The 22,899-nt window shown below is 32.6% G+C and overlaps 1 protein-coding gene across 2 annotated transcripts in view; it reads left to right on the top strand.

Annotated features, from left to right (window-relative positions):
- Nucleotides 1-22,899, top strand: part of Gpc5 (glypican 5) — a 1,301,425-nt gene that overhangs the window by 385,397 nt on the left and 893,129 nt on the right. For both annotated transcript variants that reach the window (XM_015484160.2, XM_048800753.1), the window contains exon 6: nt 8,104-8,224. In XM_015484160.2, coding sequence (XP_015339646.1) covers nt 8,104-8,224 — 121 coding nt within the window. The remainder of the gene's footprint in view (nt 1-8,103; nt 8,225-22,899) is intronic.

Genomic DNA, 22,899 nt, shown 5'->3' with positions numbered 1-22,899 from the left:
TTCTCTAATTGTAAAGATGATGAGCATTTTTTCATATATTTGTTGATTGATTGTATATCATCTTCTGAGAAGTGTCTGTTCAGGTCCTTGGCCCATTTATTGATTGGGTTATTTGTTTTTTTGGTGTTTAACCTTTTGAGTTCTTTATATACCCTAGAGATTCGTGCTCTATCTGATGTGTGAGGGGTAAACATTGCTCCCAAGATGTAGGCTCTCTATTCACCTCCCAGATTGTTTCTTTTGCTGAGAAGAAACTTTTTAGTTTGAATCCATCCCATTTATTGATTCTTGCTTTTAATTTTTGCACTATAGGAGTCTTATTAAGGAAGTTGGGGCCCAATCCCACATGATGCAGATTTGGGCCTGTTTTTCTTCTATTAGACACAGGATCTCTAGCTTTATTCCTGGTCCTTGATACATTTTGGGTTGAGTTTTGTGCATGGTGAGAGATAGGAGTTTAATTTCATTTTGTTGCATATGGATTTTTAGTTTTCCCATAACCATTTGTTGAAGAGGCTACCTTTTCTCCAATGTATGTTTTTGGCTCCTTTGTCTAAAATAAGATAATTGTAATTTTGTGGGTTAGTTTCTGTGTCCTTTTACCATTGGTCTACCAGTCTGTTTTGGTACCAATACCATGCTGTTTTTGTTACTCTTACTCTGTATGTATAGTTTGAGATCTGGTATAGTGATGCTACCTGCTTCACTCTTCCTGCTAAGGATTGCTTTAGCTATTCTGGTCTCTTATTTTTTCCAGATGAAGTTCATAATTGTTTTTTTCTATTTCTATGAGGAATGTCATTGGGATTTTGATTGGAATTGCATTAAATCTGAATAGTGCTTTTGGTAGTATGGTCATCTTTATAATATTAATTCTGCCTATCCAAGAGCAAAGTAGATATTTCCATCTTCTAAGGTCTTCTTTGATTTCTTTCTTTAGTGTTCTGTAGTTTTCATTATATAAATCTTTCACCTCTTTCATTAAGTTGATTCTCAAGTATTTTATTTTTTTTGAGGCTATTATAAATGGGGTAGTTTTCCTCATTTCCCTTTCTGAGAATCGTCACTGATATACAGAAATGCATTTTATTTATGGGTGTTGATTTCATATCCAATTAAGTACTATTTTTAACATAGGGTAAAGTTCATTTGCATTGGTTTTTATTAAGTAGTTACTTATTTGAAAAGACAGTTTCTTAAATACTACAAAATCTGTATGTGTAGTCAGTAATTTTTCATATGGAATACGATCTTTGAAGTTCACCCAGCTGCTTATTTTATAAGATGTCATGAAACTACTTACCTTTGTTCACCTGGCTAAACAGGCAAGCATAATGCATGCCTTACCAAATGAAGTTCATATGGAGTGAAGAATATCCATTATTTAATATGTTTATTTTTATGAGTTTTTCTAAACATATTCTTATTGGGTTTATATTTGATATGCTAAACATCCCTTGTTAGTTGTTACACAAAGCATGATTGCCTTATTATATTAAAATAAATGAGTGTTATCTAATAGATACCACAAAATATGGTGTCTTAAATAGGAAATGAGTTGTTTGTAAATAACAAAAAAGACTATAACATGGTTTCCATTAATTCTATTTTTTGAACATCAAATTCATAAATGACTTCTCATATTTAGACATTATTCATAATTATTATGAGGCCAAATAAATAGTACAGATTAACTTAAAATTTTTCTTTAGCTCAACAATTGAAGTTAGATAGTGGAATCATGAAAGAGATAATTTTTGAATGTATTTTACTGGTGTTTTTATTCTCTAAATCTCCTGTAAGCCCTGTATATACTATAAGATGTTATTTCCATAAATCTAGCACATAAAATCAATCATGATTCTTTCCATTCTGAGATTTCAAAACTTAGAACTTTCATAGAAGAAAAGATGATATAGAAGCAGAGTGTAAACAAAGTAGCACTGTCAATAGTGTTCACTGTCACCCATGAATTTGAGGAAAACTTACAAAACCCAAATCTCCAGTGCTTCCTTTTACTTTTGCTACTAGAACCAGGAAGTGAGGTCAAGAGATGGTTTGGAATGTATATTTGTTTTTGCAGAAGGGATTTATGGGCAAATACTTACAATGTATTTACCATACCTTCTTTAAATCTAAGGTAGCAACATATATTTCAGGGTCAAAGATAAAATCAATATTCTATCTCCTAGAAGTTAGAACCCTAGAGATGGAAGGAATGTTAGTATCCAATCATCTACCACTTCATACAGCAAAGTAATGAATGGACAAATTAAACAGTAAAAATAATAGCAACAGCAGCATGGTTCCCATTCTCAATCTCCAACTGGTAGTAGAAACAATAGTAAAAAGAGAAGAAAATCCTGATCATGGATTTTCCTCATCTTGCATCAGTGACAATGGTCTTACATCTTGTCCCAGTGAAGTTATTGAAGATGTCTGCAATAGACTCCTTAATTGATTTGTAATCCCAGCATCAGATTCCTGATACTTTTGCCAAAATATTATATACATACTCATCAAAATACTGTACTTCTAGTGTGACTCTGAACCAAATTCTGTTGTATTAGAAAGAAAATGAAATTAATATTGGCCAAAAGGGTATGGCATCAGTTTTCAATATGAAATGTTGGTAAAGTCAGGAGAAGTAACTTCCCAGTAACATTCTATTTACAGATTTATTTGCTTTTTCCTTAAAATTTTATATGTTCAGCACAAAGAAAACTTTAATCTTATTTAATCAGCATTTTGAAACATTTTTGTAGAAATAAATATCTCAGTACTTGTGTAACTTCCTTGTTTGTGAAAAACAAGTGCTTGGGAATGAGTATTCCTATTAAATTGCCATCATTCATTTCACAGTTCTACTGAGAAGATGTAAAGCAATGTGGTGAGTCTATTACTTTTCTAAAAAACAAAAAGAAAAACACTTTTTTTTATTTCTTGTTTTCCCCTTCTCCTTGAAATGTGACCAATTATTTTTTTTTATTTTTTATGGTTGTAGATGGACAGCATGCCTTTATATGTATTATTATTATTATTATTATTATTATTATTATTATTTAATGTGGTGCTAAGGACCAAACCCAGTGCCTCACATATGCTAGGCAAGCACTCACTGAGCTACAGCCTCAGCCCTGATCAATTATTCAAGTCAAGAAAACTCAATAAAAGATCTGTGAAATGTTTTATCCAATATAAACATACATTTAGAAGGAAATGGAATAATGATCTATTACAATTTCATAATGAGAGAAATCCAAAACCTACTTATTTGAAAAATTTCAATTAATTTAGAAACTATATATTTGAATGCAAATTAAAGTGTACATGCAATAAGATTTTGCATCAAACTAGGATCCTAAGTTACTCACTTACTGATGACAGAACTATTTTTCCCATATTATATGCCTGTGTGGGTCTTTCATTGCTGGTGGGAGTGCAAACTGGCACAACCACTCTATAAAGCAATATACAAATTTATACATTTCTTAATACAGATTTGTCTTTTGTAAATATATTAAGAAAAAGAACACAACAATTTTGAATATGAATGTTTTATTTAGTTTGAAAATTCTTATATACAGTAAAATGTGAAATATTAACTATCAACTCAACATTTTATTTTTAACCAGATAAACACTCTGCAATAATCAAGACCCAAATCAAGAAGAATGATATTTTTTCTTCCAGAAACTCATTGTGATTTGGGATATAATTCATAAGATTTTCAAATGTTAATCAATGAATAATAGGTTATATATTCTGCATCTTCATTGGTTTAATATTTAGTTTGTAGGATTAGTCAATCATTGACTTATTATTAATTTATTTATTTTCATTGCTGTAGAAGAAATAAATTTATTTGCCTATGATCATGTTTATGGATATTTGGGTTGTATTCAGTTTGGGAATATTTTGATTGGTGCTTCTCTGAGTATTCTTGTGTCTGTCTTTAGGTTAACATAGTTGGATATTATATTAGTCTATGCTCCTGTCCACAATGGGACAGTTTCAGTCATTCTCCATCCTTTTCAGTACTTGATATTATTCCTTTTCATTTAGACCATTCTGATATTTATGTAGCACTGTCACATTTATATACGGCATAAGAAAATTGTGAAAAATTACATGTACAAGAAAATTGCATTCTTTTTAACCTTACAAAAATAGAAAATAATAACTAATTTTAATAAGTTATATTCCATTCAAAGTATTTTAGATGTCCTACTTTGCAGTAGTTTTCCTTATTTAAATGATAATAAGAATAGCGATGCTGGAATACTTAACAGTACTATAGCTGGAATTGAGATTCTTGATCAATTATAATTCTGATAATTTTTACCTAAATCTCTCTAATTTTTCAACTGTGTTATTAACTATGGTAGTTAAGAACAAAAACAAAAGGCAATAAGTTCCTCTGACTAAAATTTAACAATACTCCTGTATCTAAAAAGAAAGTTTTCTGATTTGTAAGTGAACCAGAATGTGTGTCAGTTCATAGCTTAAATGAAATTACGAGATGCTTCTGTTTCCATTGCCTGCATTATATTTGTGTTTTTAAAGTAACATAGGAAGGCCATATGTAATTCTGTTAGTTTTTTCTCACATTGCCAACATCTGTTACTTTAGTTTTTAGCAAGCACCATGTAACTGCTTGCTAAGGAGAGTTTTGAAGGAAATTGTACATCTCTTCTTAAACAATGGAGGCTTTGTAAAGGTTGTAATTAGAGGGAAAAAATACTCTGCACCAAGCTAATCCTATCTTTAATGTATATTAGCTAGATTCAATAGTTTTCATTAGTAGCTGTTAAGTGATTGTATTTTGGAGTTCACATTTCCTGATTTCAGATCCTTGTTGTACACTTTACAAATGGTGTGGCCTTTGAATAGTTACTTAACCTATTCAGATCCCAGACTCCCAAGCTATATAATGGATATAACTATAACACAGATATTACAAGGTGTGTTAGGATGGGTTCTCCAAAAGAAAGGTATTAAAAAGGGGTTGAGCAAGTATATTTGATTGGGTCTTGTAAGATAAAGATATTAGTTTTAGAAGAGTCTATATTTTCAGTATAAATATTTTACCTGGAAAAGCATTACAGCTTCACTATTGGGGGGAATCCCTGTAAGACATACAGAGGGTTAGCTGTGTAAGGCTGCAGGAGCTGTTGGCTGTGAAACAAGTCTGACTAAAAGTGAAGGAGAGAGAAAAGGATGGTTGAGTGGAAGCACACTAGTCCCATCCTGTCTAAGGAAGGTTTACCAAGGACTCCAGGGTATCCTGCACTAAAATTGGCTGTTGGAGAAGCCGTATGTCTTCCTATGTTGGAATTGCTTTAGTAATTCTTCTACACTCAGTCACTGGGGGAAGTAAGGGCAGATGCAGAACTAGAGTTTAGGCAAAGCAGCAGTTGACCTTAATCAACCAAGCTTCCTATACTTGAAGCTATGGAGGGACTCATGGCTATCACAGATAATTATCATGAAGATGATTTGACAAATTCCAAATAGAGTAACTAAAGCAACATCTGCATCACAGTTATGCATTATCCACTTAGTTTACTAATCATCATCATTATTAATACTTAATAGAAGTGCCACATGTACAATATGCCTGGAATGTTGAGAAAGTGAATAGTAATGTAACAATGCTACATAGGATTAAATTTTACTTGATTCATTCAAGTTGGAGAATATTACACATTAAAAACATAAATGTAGTTTTCCTTCTACTATTTTTATTAGTGTGTGTATGTGTGTGTGTGTGTGTGTGTGTGTGTGTGTATTTCTGAATCCTAAATGGATACTAGAAAACCTAACTCTGAACTCCTCTATGGCAGCACAAAGAAGTAGGTTCAAATTTGTTTTATTAATATTATTATATTTGTCATATCCAGCTGATATTATCAATTTCAAAGGATTCTATTATTTAATATAAGTTGGAGGACTTAATAATTGTTTGGTTCACTTTTTAAAATTGGTCATTGGGAGTATATAATCTTAGAACTGAATATTCCTTAAAGATTCTTTCATATGGCAATATTCTTAACAGTGTAAATTCCTTTAATCTTTCAAAGATTTTTCCATTACTGAAGAAAATTAAGAGGGAGAATATTAATAGTTGTGACACTCTGCACAAATAGTGGGAAGGGGCCAGGCATGGTGGTACTCACCTATAATCCCAGCAACTCTGGAGGCTGAGCAAGAAGACCACAATTTTGAGATCCGCCTTCTTAACTTAGAACCTGTCTCAAAAGAAAGCAAAAAATGGCTGGGGATATAGCTCAATGGGAGAGTATCTCTAGGTTCAATTCCTGGTACTTCAAAACAAGAAAAAAATGGGAAAGAAAATTACATTAAATTAATATGAACATTCTTATTGAAAAGTCTCTGAGGCTATGTTATTATATGAATGTAAGCATACAGATTACTCAGAAGACACTCTTACACCTGTCTTTGGCTCCTTACATTCCTGCATTTGTGTCTCCATTTTGTAGACAGAAATCTAGTTATTCTTCTCAGTATGGATTGCTTATGAGCCTTTGCCCTTTCTCCTGCCAGTATGTTATCCTCTGCTCTGGAGTTCTCATTAAGCACACCATGTAAGACCCATTCCTACATTATTACTTAAAGTGCTACTTAAGTTCTAACTTCTCCTTGATATTTTGTCAAGTGTCTTTGCCCTGAAGGGCTTCTCCATGTTCCAAATGCCCATGGTGTGTGTTATCCTACCTCACACACTGTTAAGAAAACCTACAAAAATACCTGTCGAGAAGCGAATGAAAGAAGGACACACACACACACACACACACACACACACATACAGTGCAGGGGCAAGAAAGCAAGTGGCTGCTACTGCCAGCAGCCGCCTTTATTATCTCAAAAGTTACATAGCTCCCGTTACCATGACTACATGCTAACTAGTATTCCTTTAACCCTGAGTGCTAGCTAACTGAGATAAGGTCTAGGTTAGTACAAATAAAAAGCCCCTTCTCTCCAATGACAACACCATAGAAACTAGATAGTGCACCTGCATATTTATCTTAATAGCTTCAAGGGGAAACTTCTGGGCATTCCAAGCATGGCATCAACAGGGCCCCAGTTCCCCCCTCAGGAGTTTGCTCACTGGGGGAATGGTTCCCTGTATATTTCCACAGTCAGAATACCTACAACACATAGCCTATAGGGTTCCTCCCAGCTGTTCCCACAGTGTGGCATTTAAACTGTTCACTTGTCTTTGGGCTCAGCTATCCTGTTCAGAAAACAAGGGCATTTGTAGGGCTGCAATCTATTAGGTATTCTTAAATTATAGTAAAATGTAATAAATGAATGAATGTGTAAATGAATGGCTTAATTAATAAATTCCTACATGAGTAAGGAGCATTTGAGGACAAGAATTATGCCATTTTATAATCCCAGCCAACTAGTATAGAACTTTGACTATAGTAGGCATTTAATACTTCTTTGAAACTGATGAATTTAAATATTTTTATGAATACTAAGTTGACATTATATTATTGTCATTTTGGGAAGGTAGTGAACTTTCAAAAGACTTTCATTGCCAAGGAAATCATCCTTTTACATACAAATGAATCTTGGTAAAAGAAAATTGTTCTTCTACTTACAAAAGATTTTGCAGAACTTTGGTTGATTTTCAAGTTAATGATTTTGACTTGTCCAGTTAAATATATATAAATTTAACAATATTATCAGGACTTATTTAAATGCTGTATAAAGTAGAATAAAATTACCAAGGGAATATGGATACAGATATATGTGTAATTCACAAAGAATTGGTAACAAAGTCCGATGAATATTGATTATTACCAGAATATTAATAAATATCATTATAAAATAAGTATATTTGGTTGGGTCTTGGAAGACAAAAATATTAGTGTTTGAAGAGTCTATATTTTCAGTATAAATATTTTACCTGGAAAAGCATTTCAGCTGTACTGGATTATGTTCCAAGAAAAAATACTTTGGTGTATGTTCATCAAGGAGGAGATTCTGAACTTGAATTAGTTCAAGTAGTTGGGGTAGATAATACTCAGCAGTTTACTAAGTCATGTGTCTTTCATTTTCTACTTTTTTTAGCTATACTCAGCGTGTGGTTGGAAATGGAATCAAGGCCCAATCTGGGAATCCTGAAGTCAAAGTCAAAGGAACTGATCCTGTGATCAATCAGATAATTGATAAGCTGAAGCATATAATTCAGGTAAGGAGATCCTGTATATACAGGCTTGGTTTATTGACAGTAAGTAATAAATGTTACTTTATATTATATTTAATAATTTTATTAATTGTATCTGATAGTCCTACCTAAAAATGGGTACTGGAATCACTTATTTCTATCTGGAGGTTTAGAAATACTTGGTTGAGTGGTTGTCATATAGTCAATGTATAGTGGTGTTTTTATGAGTGGACAATCTGTACCTGTGAAAAGCAAGCTGTTGCTTCAACATTTTAAGAATGAGAAAATATTTCATCCTCCACAAGTAAGTGTCAATCAGAGGTACAACAGTTGCCACTGAAGAAACACATCAGAGAGGAGAAAATGTCAGCATTACATTCCAGGTAACTCTTTATCTTGGTGTGAAAATATTTGCTGTATTCTCAACAATACGTAAGCCATAAATGAATAATCACATCTCTAGTATTTATTTCTTATATCGTTTTGTACATGCTATTTTATAATTGACTTAATAGTTTTTAGCAAATACATTTTTATTTATAATAATGCTTCTGTTTTATATTTAATAATATTATTTAATCAAGTGAATATATATTGCTATTTTTAATACATAACATATGAGGAATGAATATAACCTGGCAAAAGACTATTACATTGAAATAATCTGTAAATTGGGACAAAATATTTCATTACATGTTGCAGTTACCACCTCCTATGACAACTGGTTTTGGGGGTAAGAAGAACTATTTTTTAGTTATTAGTCATTTCATAAAAAAATATGTATGTGCATGTTGATACACACACATATACATATATTTATTTTTAAGCAAAATTTTTAGGGATAGATGATGCTGATTTTTGGTATTGTCTCTCAGAAAAAATATATAAATAGTACTGAATCCACATATAGCACATTCCAGAATCACTGGTCTGAGTTTCATAATTGCTCTGTAGAGCTTAAGTTAATGCAGGTCTAGTTGATAGGACCCTATTTTCATTATAGGGCCCAGTTTTCATTTGCACTATCCATTACAGTAATAGTTACCCTGTTTATTCTGTTGCATGTATTGGGAAAGCATAGTTTGGGTAGGGAACCAAAAGGAAGTTCCATTGAGAATAGGGTTGAGAATAGGGTAAAAAAAGAGAGTGGCACCAGGACCACCAGTGAGTAAGCCTCACAGCCTCTAGTGAGTTGAACTGATTCCCTGGAAGGGAAGCCTCCAGGGTAAAGTAGGTGCCTTATGCGCTAGTGGGCCAACCACTGAGGCATTTCTTGGAGATGAGCAGCCTTAGATTGGGTCAAGAGCTCAAGTGACAGGGAAGGAGTGGTCAGAGTGAGCTATGGAAGCTGCAGCTAGATGGCTGAGGTCAAAAGGAGAGAGCCTCTTATCCTCAGAAACAATTGCATTCCATCCATCAGTGAAAATCATTCATGCCTCAGAAGAAGTCATTGTCCTTGCCACATTTTCTCTTATTTGGAATGTATTTTAGAAAATTTTCAGAAGAAAAACAGTACTTCTAGGGGAAAGTGATGTAGACTCAGTGAGAAAAGAATGAGGCTTCATGACACTTATAATATTACTTTAATTCTTGACTTTCCAGTGGTTCAATAAACAATATATTGGGAATTAGATATTTAAGCAAAATAGATTTCTCGTATATGCTGGTGTACTCATGTGTTTCCTGGAGTTCTCCAGGAAAAAGACTGCAGAATAGGAATTTGTGGCCAAGTACCCCTTCAATCTGTAAGGAACTGGGAGGTGTAGGACTGTGCAGAAGAAGGAACAGGACTGGGCTGCAGTTGGAACTGAAGCCTCATCTGAACCCAACAGGAATTCTGGCTAGGAGGGCCTTTTCACACTATCTTGTTGTGAAACCAATAGGCATGTCTCTATTCCCCTGACCCACCATCATTGGCCAATGCTTCTAGGGTAGAGGTGGACATGTTAGCTCAGCTGAGTGAACAGCAGCCAGTACTCCCACCTGCAGCTGGAGGAATAATAACCTTAGTCAAGGCAGTATTCATCACAACATTTAGTAAGAGATGGCACATAGATGTAGGTTAATTGAAACCACTGTGCCCAATTGATAGTATAATCAAAACAGCAATAATATTAATCAGCTTCTTTTATTGCACATAGCACATTTTTAGTGGCTTTCAAAGTGGGCTAAGTATTATTCAGGGAGCGCACAGGATCACCCCCTGATTACAGAAAAAAAGCTTAGAAATTTAGTGTATTTTTATTCTATCTCCTTTTAATTTTAGAGGCATGTAGGAAGATATTAAAATATGTACTATACTAGTGCAATAATGTGTATAATTTGTGAATATGTAAATATCATATCAAGTGTATATTATAAATATACATATTATATGTATTCAAACTCTTTTATGGGATATACATATCCCATATAAGTTTATTCATATATATATCCCATATAATATTTATATTTATATATTGATATGTGTATTTATATATACATATCAATATATAAATGCACATATCATACGTATTCAAACTGTTTTATGGGATATACGTGTCCCATATAATATTTATGTCTATATTATATTATATAATATGTAATACATACTTTATAATATATGTGTGAAACAGAATGGAAACCCTGTATAAATAGTGAGGATGGAGCTGCTGTCAGGAAAAATTGTTCAGATATAAGAATACATAGGTATCCAAAATACAAAGGTTTATAAAAGCCCTTTGGAGCAGAGTTTTCTGATTTGTTGACCATTCAGCCTAACATTCCTCCATTTTGTTGAATAGGTTTCAAAGCCGTAGCCTTTTCAAGGTGGCAGAGGGAAATATTTCTACTTTTTCTTTTTTAGTTCATGTGTTAGATTTAGTCCCATTCTTTCATCTTTGTAAGAATGTGCAAAGTTCCAATTATTCATGCTTAATTTTTATTCTAGAGTTACTAGAGAATATCAAATACATTGTCAACTTTGAGGTCTACCTTTTTAAAGTCTAGGAGTATGACATGATTGAAAATTAGATTTTTGTAGAGGATAGCACAAAGTTATATCTTGAACAGGTGTCACTAAAATATTAACCTTTGATTCCTTAGAATGTACTCTTTCATAAACCAACTCTCCTGGAGATAGAGAAATTTTTGATTCTGTCAGACTTCTGACTGCTGATAATGTGTGTGTGTGCCCTGGCCAAGGGGGTGCTGTTGTACTGTGTGGTGGTATACAGGGGCAGTTAGCAGGATCCCCATAGTTTCAACCATGAAAGAGTTCAGAAAATTGCCTTCTGTTAGTGAGAATTTATTAATTTTGAATTAGTGTGGACCAAGGGAAGATATAGACTCGGGGACATATTTCAAAATCAACTTGTAGTTTCAGATGATCCCTTAGTGTTTGGATAGAATTATTTTTATTGTAATGGATGCTAAGTACATCTCTAAATGTATCTTTCCCGATAGAGTTAAAGAAATATTTCTCTTGCCCTTTTTGTCCACATTCCAGTATATGGAAATAAGTCACAATAAGGGAGTGGGTGGAAGCCTGGTGTTGACCAAGAGTTATTAGTCAGGTGGAATGTTACATGGTTCTAGAGACCAAAGTAGCAGTCCTTTAGAAATCTTAGCCAAAGACTGGTGTCCAAGGATGGCCAAAAGAAATAATTCAGTCAAAAGACAATTTATTTAAAGTTTCATGGCTTCCTAGAGAGAGATCATAGCACAAACAATCTTAGTTTTATTTCATCTTTTAGGCAAGTATTATACTGATTATTTTCCCTGAAAACAAAAATGCTGAGAAGATTTTATATAAATAGAGGCTTGTGGATTATAACTTGATCCTCATGGGATGTCTGAGGCACTTCAGTGTTCCCTCACTAAACCTGCAGTTATTTTCTGAATTTAAAACTGGAAGCTTCCAGAAAAGATCAGAGTCATAATCTCACTCTTCCACCTGTGATTCTGATAACTTCTTCTGTATCAGACATTGTGTAGCCTCTCAGAAGACTTTCCAATATTTCAAATATTATTATCATTTCAATATTATTTCCAATATTTCAATATTTCCACATTTTAAAGCCTGTCCCTGAGGTAGCAGTGCTTGTATCTTTGATGATCACCTGTGATAAATATATTGACACCAACAGCCAGTGAAGAATTCAGTGACATGTAATATTAGCTATTTTAGATGTTTGCATTAGACTGAATTTCCCTTTGATAATATAGACTAGAAAAAAATGTTTTATTCCTCTTAGCTTATATGATGAAATGAACAGACCTTTTTAACTCAAATTTGCTTTCCTTAAAAACTTATTTTGAAACTTCTTGTTCATATTGATTATATTTGTTTAAGGTAAATTTGTCAGCAAAAAGTACAATTATGCAGCAGTTAATCCTTAAATAGTAAATAACATCTATAATTAAAAAAAAATAATGTCAGCAGTCAAATCCTAACTGCCAAGCACTTTTGGTTGTGCATGCTAATGCTGTACTGCTTAAAATTCATTTATTCACTTTTAATATGAAACATACAAAGTATTATCATCACAATTTTCTATAATTCTTCACTGCACAACCAATAAACATTTTACCATTTTTACAGTAGTAGATTTAAGTAATATTTTATTTCTTCAAACCTCACAATTGTAATACATATAAGGATATTGTTTCTATTAAATATTCATTTTATCAGAGCTAAACTTCTCTACAAACATGTTTTCATGTATAAAATAAATTTGATTTTCAAATAAATGAAATCAATAATTATAACCATTGTTTAAAACCAAAAAATAACTAGATATTTTATATTACATATTGCAATAATCACAATGTACTGGATTGAGGCAGAGATGAGACTCTTATTTGATGTGGGAAGCCACTGTTCTAACAAGACTCTTCGCCTTTTTTCATTCTGTTCCTAGAATACCAATATGATAGATAGTAATTTTAGAACTATGACAGATTGAGAAGAAGTTCTAATTTAAATCTCAATGAATAGTTATAAGGATAGTGTTTGCATATACAAAAAATGACAAGAATTTCTAAAGATATTAATGTCTCAAAGTTTCTGAATTCTGAAAAGTGTCCAAGCTTTCTTCATTAAACTTACTATAAAACACATTTTTAAAAATGTCCCTGTTTTTAATGGCTTATAATAGTGATACAGAACCAGTTAATCATAATTGATTGATCAATTCCTAATTGCAAAGCCTTCAATCAAGGACTATCAACTGATTCCATTAATTTCCTTCACTTTTACAAAATTTTCCTAGCTTAGGGAATGCACCATAGGACTCTGACTTCTTCCCCCTCCGCTTTCCTATGCAACATTCAGGTCTCCAGGTTTATGATTTCAGAAACTGTTACTAGAAAAACGTAATTTTTTCATTTTAATCACAACACAGTAGTAATCAAAACACATGCAGTTGTCTTTTGGATAAGAAGAAAGTACTTGAAATACACTCAATAGCTTTGCGTAGTCATCTAATTTAGCAATTAGTTTGTCTGAGTAAATTCAATGGAAACTGCTTTCTGGAGTGCCTGATGTAAAGCTCTGACTTCACTACTAACTGTTCCATTTAAAAAATCAATTGTCAGCATAAAGAACCTTTTCAATCAGTGTACAATCAACTCAAAATGATGAGTTAAGAACTCTTTTTGAAAGTAATGGAATTAAGGATGACCATTGGTATTTTATTTTTTTATTATTTAAAAAGTATATTATTGTTTTATGTTGAATAGAAGTTTAACTTTACATTAATTCCAATGCTGTGTTGCTGCTAATCTTATGTTATTATTACCCATTGAAACTTCATACACGTATTAGCTATATTTTCTGTTTGTAATATTCTGAAAAAATTTTGAAAATTAGAACCTTATATTTTTCCTTTAGTTAATTAGAAAAATCTATAGCCATTTATATGCTAAAACTTCATATCTTTCTGTTAAAAATAATGCAGAATATTATTTATTTCACAAAATGAAGTCCCACAGTATAGCCAGCTCCTACTAGATTCAGATTTGTTTTATAAATTAAAATCATTGGGATTTAATTTTTTGCAGGATTATTGTCTAGGATATAATTATGCAGCATAATATTACAAAGAATTATATTAAGTAAGAAAAAGAACTTGACTGAACTATTTACTTAGTAATATCAAATAACAATGATAGAAAAACAAATAGAATTCATTTTAGTCTCAATAAAACATGCTTACCTCTTAGCAGAAGGCATATAGATAAATTCTGGCTTTTGTAATCATTAACTGTATGTCTGTAGTCACCTTACCTGACATCTTTAAGCTGGTAGAATTGTAAAATTTTGCAATGATTTTGGAAAACAGATCAGGGCTCCTTAAAAGATTAAGCAGAGAGTTACCATATGATTCAGGAATTCCATTCCTGTCTACTCAAGAGAAGAGAAAATATAGGTCCACACAAAATCTTGTACATGAATGTACATAATAGAATTATTCATAATATCTAAAAAGTGAAGTAACTCAAATATTCACTAACTGATAAATAGAAGAATAAATTGTGATATTTTCATACAGTGAAATATTATTCAGACACAAAAGAGGACTGAAAAAGTGAATATGGATAAACTTTTAAAATATTATGCTAATTGAAAGAAATGATCACAATAGAAAGCATTGTGTGATTAAATGATATGTTGAATACTGAGAAAATGTTATATTTTTATTAAAAAATCAATTTTCATTTGTATATAGAACATTCTTTATACTAAACCGGTATTATTAGTTACTGGAGCCTTATTGCACCTAACCAATGGTTTTACAAATACTGTGCTAGCTAATTATAATCTTTTCCTTGATATCTGTATGTCTGCAAAATTTTATCAGTTTTACACTTTTTAATTCCTCACCCACTGTTAATTCCCCAACACACTGCCTCTACCACTCCACTGAAATGCTCTTGGTATCTTGGTATGCTCCTTGCATATTCAGAAACCAACAGTCTTTTATCAGTTTTTATCTCACTTGGTCACTTAAGATCACTTATCTACATTGCTTACCCCTTTTCTTTTCTCCACTCTCTTGATTTTCCAAGAATCTCTCTTACTACTCTCATTCCAGGATCTCTGTATCTTTCTTTAAAAGGTCTAATCTTCTGGGATCTTACCCAGTTCCTTTTTCTTCTCATTTCTCCCCTTTCTCTGCATCCTCCTGTCTCATGGCTTCATGATAGCCACCAATTTGTCTTTCAGGATGTTTCGTCTGAGACTGAGAAACTTCAGTCTACCTTTGTACTGGGCCACAAACATGGAGATTCAATTCAAAATGGCCAGAACAGAACTCCATCTTAATTAGTCCCCTCTTTCTATGATTTGCACTCCATTCTGTTCTCTCTAGTTGCCTCAGATTATACCTGGGGTATCATTTTACGTATCCTTTGTTATTAGTACTAATCCATTAGTAAAGTCTTAATTTTATTTTCTAAACTCTGTTAAAACTGTGCACTGCTCTTGATTGCATGGTCACTGTATTAGCTATGAACACCAAAACAACTGTTTCCCAAACATTTCTGCAATCACTGGTTCAGAAAATGACTGAAGACAGTTGCCATCTCCAATTCCTCTCTTAATCAAAATTGCACATCACACTAATGCCTGAATCATGTATTCTCTACCCACTGAAATGTTCTTGCAAAGTCACTAGTTATGTTTTGTGGCAGTATTTGATAGAGAGTTAGCAATCTTTTGGAAGACTGGTTATGTCAGTAACCATTTTAAACCCATTTTGTAATCACTATTCTATTATGATGAAGTCAGATTTCTTGGATGTTTGGTTAAATGTGGAAATCTGACAACCTATGTACCTCTTTTCTAAAACTCTTCTAAAATAGAAATAAATGAATTTAAATATATTAAATCACAAGGAAAAAGTCCAGTACATTTTTAAAACAGGCAAAAACAGTTAAAAGAGTGATAGTGACATAAATAGCAGAAGTTGTAATACAAATTAATACAAAGAGATTTACTTATAAAATGTGAGGCTAATTCATCTGGCAGCATTTGGAGTACCTGGAAGTTGTAGTTAGCATGAAAGACAGTGACGGAGGGCCTTGGGAAATGCATGTATATTGTTTCATTCTTGCTATAGTTTAGATGTTAAATATCCTTCAGAGACCCATGTGTAAGTCTTGCTCCCTGGCATGGTGCTATTTGGAGTTAGTGGAACCTTTGAGAGGGAAACTGGTGTGAGTTCTTAGGTCATTGGTGAACCCCCACAGGGGACTGTGGACTCTAGCCCTTCCTCCATCTCTTGTGCTTCCTGGTCATAAATGGAATGAGGCTTTGACTCTATCACATGCTCACCACCATTGCTATCTAGCACCCACCAGAGACTTAAGTGCAATGGATCCACTAGATCATGAGATGGAACCTCTAAAACCATGAGCCCAAATAAATCTTTTCTTTTTATAATTATCTCAGATATTTTGTCACACTGATGAAAAGGTGACTATCACAATTCCCTAAGTCAACACAGCACCCAGGTTATTCTCCTTTTCTTGTTCCCTTGCAGTATTTTCGGGGGAAAATTGTCCCTGGCTCATTAACTCTCACCAGGGACATAAAGCAAAATAAACTACAGAGCAGAAAATAGGGGAACTAAGTGAAAATTCATGTAATGATCTACCTGTTTCAGAAAACTGACATTTAAGTACACATTACCCAGGCCAAAAACAAAACAACAACAACAAACTTAGAAGACTCTTTGTATGAAATGATGAATTTTAGAGAAAATAATTTTATATACTGATTGGGCCTCCATCTGTCAAGAAGGTAATTTTTCATCTAATTAAATGGTAGCAAAATCTTATGTTGTGCCTTCTCCATATACATGAACTACCAGGTAGCTTCCAAAACACAATATCAATGGTAAATCAATGATCATTGTACACTTTAGGAAAATCTGAAAAGTACAAGGCAAAAGAATATTGAAATAAATAATATAGACAACAGAGAGCATGAGGAAAATACTGTAAAACTATATAAATATCTTCTAAAAATTGAGGCAGTAGAATGTTAAAACAACATAAAATTGCTTCCAAAGGATCAATAAGAGAACAAAAAACTAACTTTAGAAAATTAAAAATATGAAAAAATATAAAATTCATAATTTGAAAGAATGGTTTAAAGATAAAGTCAAGGAAATAGTCCAATAAGTAATTACATGATAAGAGAAAAGGAAATCGGAAATAAAATGATGAGACATTAGAATTTTACTCTAGAAATCCACATAATAAGAATTTCAGAGAAAAGCACTAGCCTAATATGGATAAGGGATTAATGAAATACATAATATGAAATTATCTTCAGAAATGAAGAGCCATAATTCCAGAGTAAGCCCAACAAGTGATCACAATGAATGCAAATGCTCACTCACATGACAGTCACTGCAAAATTTCTGAATATTGCTGGTGAGACGACATTAATATTTTTCACAGAAAGAAAACAAACAAATAGGTGGCATAAACTTAATGTGGATTAGCAATTCACTTACTTTTTGTACCCAAATTCCTAGATTATCATACTACTATTGATTATTTCTCACCATAATTTCATATTCCCTGTCTTAGATATTGAGTCATATCTCACATATTTGGCTAATTTTTCAGTCCATCTTGGCTGATTTTTTTTTTCTCTAACTAAATGTTCCAGAGACACCCTTCTATTAGCTTATTCTGGGTGTTAACTTAAGTTCAGAGTTCTACCACCAACCATTGAAATCTGGGTTTCTGTAGTCATAGAAGTTCATAAGCTTCCCAAATTGAACAATCCAGTCTTTGTACTCTTGTTGTCCTTGGTTTCCTAGACCAGGTGCAATTCACCCCTAGCAAGTGTCACAACTCGATTTCAGTCACTTTAAGATTTGACATGTAAAAATAATCCCTCTTTAATGATCTTTTAAGAACTTCTTTTTTGGCATATATAGTTTTTGACTGGCTCATCCATAATCTCAGCCTTATGCAGGTATATTACAAGTCCATAATGCTTTACAGACTCAATAAATGTACTCTAATCACTTGAATGTCATTTTATGAATGTGCTCTGAAGATGTAATTCGTCAGAGCAGAACAGTTCTTGTATATATTTCTTGCAGTTTAGTAGCACTTAACCAGATGGCCCCCTGTAGTTTTGGAGCAGTTAATGCACCTAGAAGATAGGCTGACTTATGAGAAGAAGACAGTTGGTGGGGATCAGTGGGAGAGTTTCTCAGGCATAGAATATTGAAAAAATGAAATAAATACTATATAATGATTCATTAAAGACCAAACTAACTTAAAGTTCTATAGTAAAATTAAAATATGCATTATAATAACCCTATAAAATGTGATGTCTTATGAATGTAAATTTTGCAGTTATTATGTGTTTCACATTGAAGTGATGGAAATTTAATCAGTTTCATTAGATATAAAACAAATCATGAGTTTTGTAATAAGGAGTCTGAAAAAAATATATATATATACATACATTGCAGGTCAGTTACTATTTCTGAAAATTATCATTTTGAAATTTTATATCTTGAAATATATTATCAAACCAGCCTGAAACTCATTAAATGGATGGTAAAATCTAATTTAACTTCCTTTAATACTCCTTTCTTTTAATCTTATAAAAGTAAATGAGCTTGTCAGTTTTTAACTATGAAAGTCTAATTTGAATTTATAAGGTATATATAGTGAAACAAGATATTTGCTATCTTCTCACTACTCTAGTAATTTCCTATCATATAGATTCATTTTCATTTAATAAGAAAATTCTTTTAAGATTTCCATAGAAGAATTACATAGCTAGAGGAGATGCTTAGAATTTCTAAGAAATTTAATACATTCTTAAGATAGTAAATAGTTCTTGAAACCAAATCTTATTATTATGAGTTTGGAACATATTTATTTGTACCCATTAAAATATATGTAGCTTGGGGCTGGGGTTGTGGTTCAAGCGGTAGCGCGCTCGCCTGGCATGTGTGCGGCCCAGGTTTGATCCTCAGCACCACATACAAACAAAGATGTTCTGTCCACCGAAAACTAAAAATATTTAAAAATTCTCTCTCTCTCTCTCTCTCTCTCTTTAAAAAATATATGTAGCTTAAAAATTTCATAATTTCCTGTCTTGAAGTAAAACATACCTCAAACATATCAAGCCAGTTTTGCATATGCATTCAAGTCTTGGATTATAATTTTAAAACCCCTAAAATTCATTCATCTATTCACTAACCAAATATTTATTTACTGCCTACTGTGTGGCAATCCTGATGATAAATAGAGGGAGTGAAAAATGAATAAATTAGGACATGGAAGAAAGTGATGATGTCCTAGCAATAACTTCTATTTAGTATGGAGTAGTCTGGAGGAGGAAAGGCTAAAAATAATCTCTTCATTCAACAAACAATATGGAGATTCTTTTATGGACCAAGAGCTCTTCTAGAATTTTGTGTATAAAATTGAATGAAGCTATAACTCCTTGCAAAACTACTAAAAGCCAGAAAACAAAAAAAGAAACATATCTATAATAAACAGGTAAAGAAGGGAAGCATCTTGTAGAATTTGTAGCCAATCAGCTAATTGAAGCTCGGCTTAACTAACACTGTTTGATGGACAGTCTGTATGCAGACCTGTGGCACTTGTGTGTTGTTCTCCTCAGATCACAATCCATAACATATGTTATTTTGATGGCAAATATCAGTAATGTAAGCCTTCTTCTGCAAAAATGCGATGTTTCTGGGACAGGAGATCTCGATGAAACTTGGGCCAAAGCAGTCACACAGCAAAGACCAAAGTTCAGCAGTGAGGAATTATAGCCCCTGTCAGAGAGGGAAACAGGGGAAGAGGTCATATGATTTCTACCAAATTCCTGTTAAAAATTCTAGGAGAATAAAATTAGCATTATTTAATAAAATTAAACATTATTATTGTTTAAGTAAGACTTTGCATAGAAACGATGAAATACAAAGGTACTTTTTGAAATCTTTCTCCATATTCATAATAGTGCTACATATTGTTCATCACAATTATATCTCTTATAATTGTCTTTGTTTACAAATTTAAAAACTTGAGAACTTATTAGTTAGGGAAAATCATATCCACTTACATCATCATATAAGAAATATTTAATATTTTTGTTGGTGATATCATTAATATCTGATAGAAAAATACTAGGAATCATAGAAGCTATTTCTAAGCCACATATTGATTTACTTTAACAATTATAACTATCAGACTAAATTACTGAGAGAGAAATTACACTTGAGAAACTAGTCTAACCACAAATGGGATTGGATTTTTGTGTTAAACATTTGGCCTCTAATTATTTTGTTAGAATTGGTTTATTAAAGCATAATTATAACATTATCAGTAGTAAAACATGTGCTGTAATTAAATAATTTAAGTAATTGTTTCTTGAGGTCTTAATATCCTGGATTTTTTACTTCATTGTAGTAGATAAGATTTCTTTATAAATGCAACTTATCAGTAGTTTATTTTTCTAGAAACGCTAGAAAATTTAAAATTCTGTTAACATTTAATAGTTATGTTTTCCTGATATTGATGTGTTAAATTTATATAAAAACATGAAACAAGACAGAAATGTAGGGTGATTAGAACATTTGTAGTTTATGACAATTATCAGTAGCAACATATTTTTGAAAATTTTGTCTTTAGAAAAATATAGATGATTTTGGAAATGGACTAATTCCAATTTTAATCTAGGAAGAACTATGTATATACTGAAGTTTTGTATGTAGCATTCCAATGTTTTCAAACATAATGCATTATTTGTTTAGTTCCTCATAGTCTATACCAAGAACTTGTTCAAGCAAGCTGCTAAAATTAATAGTACTAGTATGTCTATATTGCAGACATCTCACTGTTCTTCCCAACCCATGAAATTTTTCTCTAGGATAGGGATATTGAAATAGAGCCAGTGGTAATGTTGAGTTTTTGCCAATATTTTTTTTCTCTTTAAGACAATTCCTCAATAATAAAGAACAGGAAATTGTTGAGGTATTGAAAGTGCATATTCCTGTCAAACTCAAAAAGTAGATCCAACTAAATGAATAAACTCAGAGTATGTGGTTTTGCATGAGTGTGCACACATACTTACTTACTTATGCTTTCTCCGTCTGTTTTGTGACTGAATGGTTAGACTGAATTAATTAATCATTGATTGTGTTTAACCAGATAGGCTCTCCTTGCAGAAGCGACAATGTCAAATACTTGGTTGTCCTACCACTTCCCTTCATGCATCAGATACTCGCTTCCCTACTATGGCCCTTGCTTAACTGGTCTCTAAACATCTGTTCCACTCAGATAATGCTGGTTGGCTTTGTTGTAAATGACTTAAATAAGCATTCACTCTACCTCCTTTTATCCTAATTCAATTTTTGTGTGATATGCTCCATGGGAGCAAAAGGAGTTACCTGAAATACTTCTCCATGACTTTACAAAGTAAAGAAAGAAAATTTGTGTTTAGAATGAGATCAGTTTGATAAAGTATCCTTCTAATAACCAGGAAGCTATGAATTACATTTTAATATAGGAGGCCAAAGTGAAAAGTTCTAAAAGTTGTTTATTTATTTGTTTTAGCAACCAACTATTGGTAACATTGCACATTTCAAGGTTACAAAGGAGTCTCATGTTGGTGCAAATTCAGAACAGAAGGCGACATTTAATTGGGCTCAATGATTAAAAAACAAAGCCAGGGCAATATTTCTGAATTTCACAATGTCAGGAAGGCAACTTTTGGGAGCAGGCATCCAGGGAACTTCAGAAATCTCTTCTCTGACCTTACAGTCCTGGAATTTCAGAAATATACACCTGTTTTCCTGTAGTAAGATACTATTTATGGTCACTACAACATCAAAAATCAACTTTAAAAAGCAGTAAATATAAGGTAAACAAAATGATTACAAAGCTACATCAAGCCCCCCAGATCTGAGGAACAAAGAGGAAAGATGTGAAGAGGGAGAAGAGAAAAAGCTACACATGAGAGGACAGGGGCATTATGCTAACCAGTGTTTTAAGAAAATATTTACTCCAGAGAAACAATAGTACTTCATAGACTATCCTTTCAACACCCAAATCACAATTATAAGCATAATTTTATATTTTTTCTCTCAATCCTCTTTTTTCCCACAGTAAAGTTCAGAATAGGGTAACTGAGCTCAATTTTTACCACCACACAGCTGCAGTTCTATTCTGAAGGGTCCAAAGTCTTCAGTCCTTTCTGGTTTTCTTCTCACTGCTCTAGAAATCTTTGTTTAGTTCAAGATACCTTCCAGCCTCAATACTCCATGTCACCTCAGCTTTTTCTAATGTTAGTGGATTCCCTCTGCTATTCTTCTATTATTACTGATATCATAAACAATTTGTAACTTTATTCTTAAATAACTATGGGGTTTATTCCTTCATGGAGATACCTCTAAATCTATCATAAGACCCTAAAGGATTTCAAGTCAATTGAGGTAAAAATAGAACCACAACAAATGACATATTCAATTGTTTTTTAAGAAACAGAAATGTGACTTTTTTTTATTTTTTTTATTGTTGGTTGTTCAAAACATTACATAGTTCTTGATATATCATCTTTCACACTTTGCTTCAAGTGGGTTATGAACTCCCATTTTTAGCCCATATACAGATTGCAGAATCACATCAATTACACATCCATTGATTTACATATTGCCATACTAGTG

The sequence above is a fragment of the Marmota marmota genome, unplaced genomic scaffold (assembly GCF_001458135.2).
Source record: "Marmota marmota marmota unplaced genomic scaffold, marMar, whole genome shotgun sequence".
Classification (NCBI taxonomy): Eukaryota; Metazoa; Chordata; class Mammalia; order Rodentia; family Sciuridae; genus Marmota; species Marmota marmota.
The sequence above is the reverse complement of the archived record's forward strand: the minus strand, read 5'-3'. Positions and strand labels throughout refer to the sequence as shown.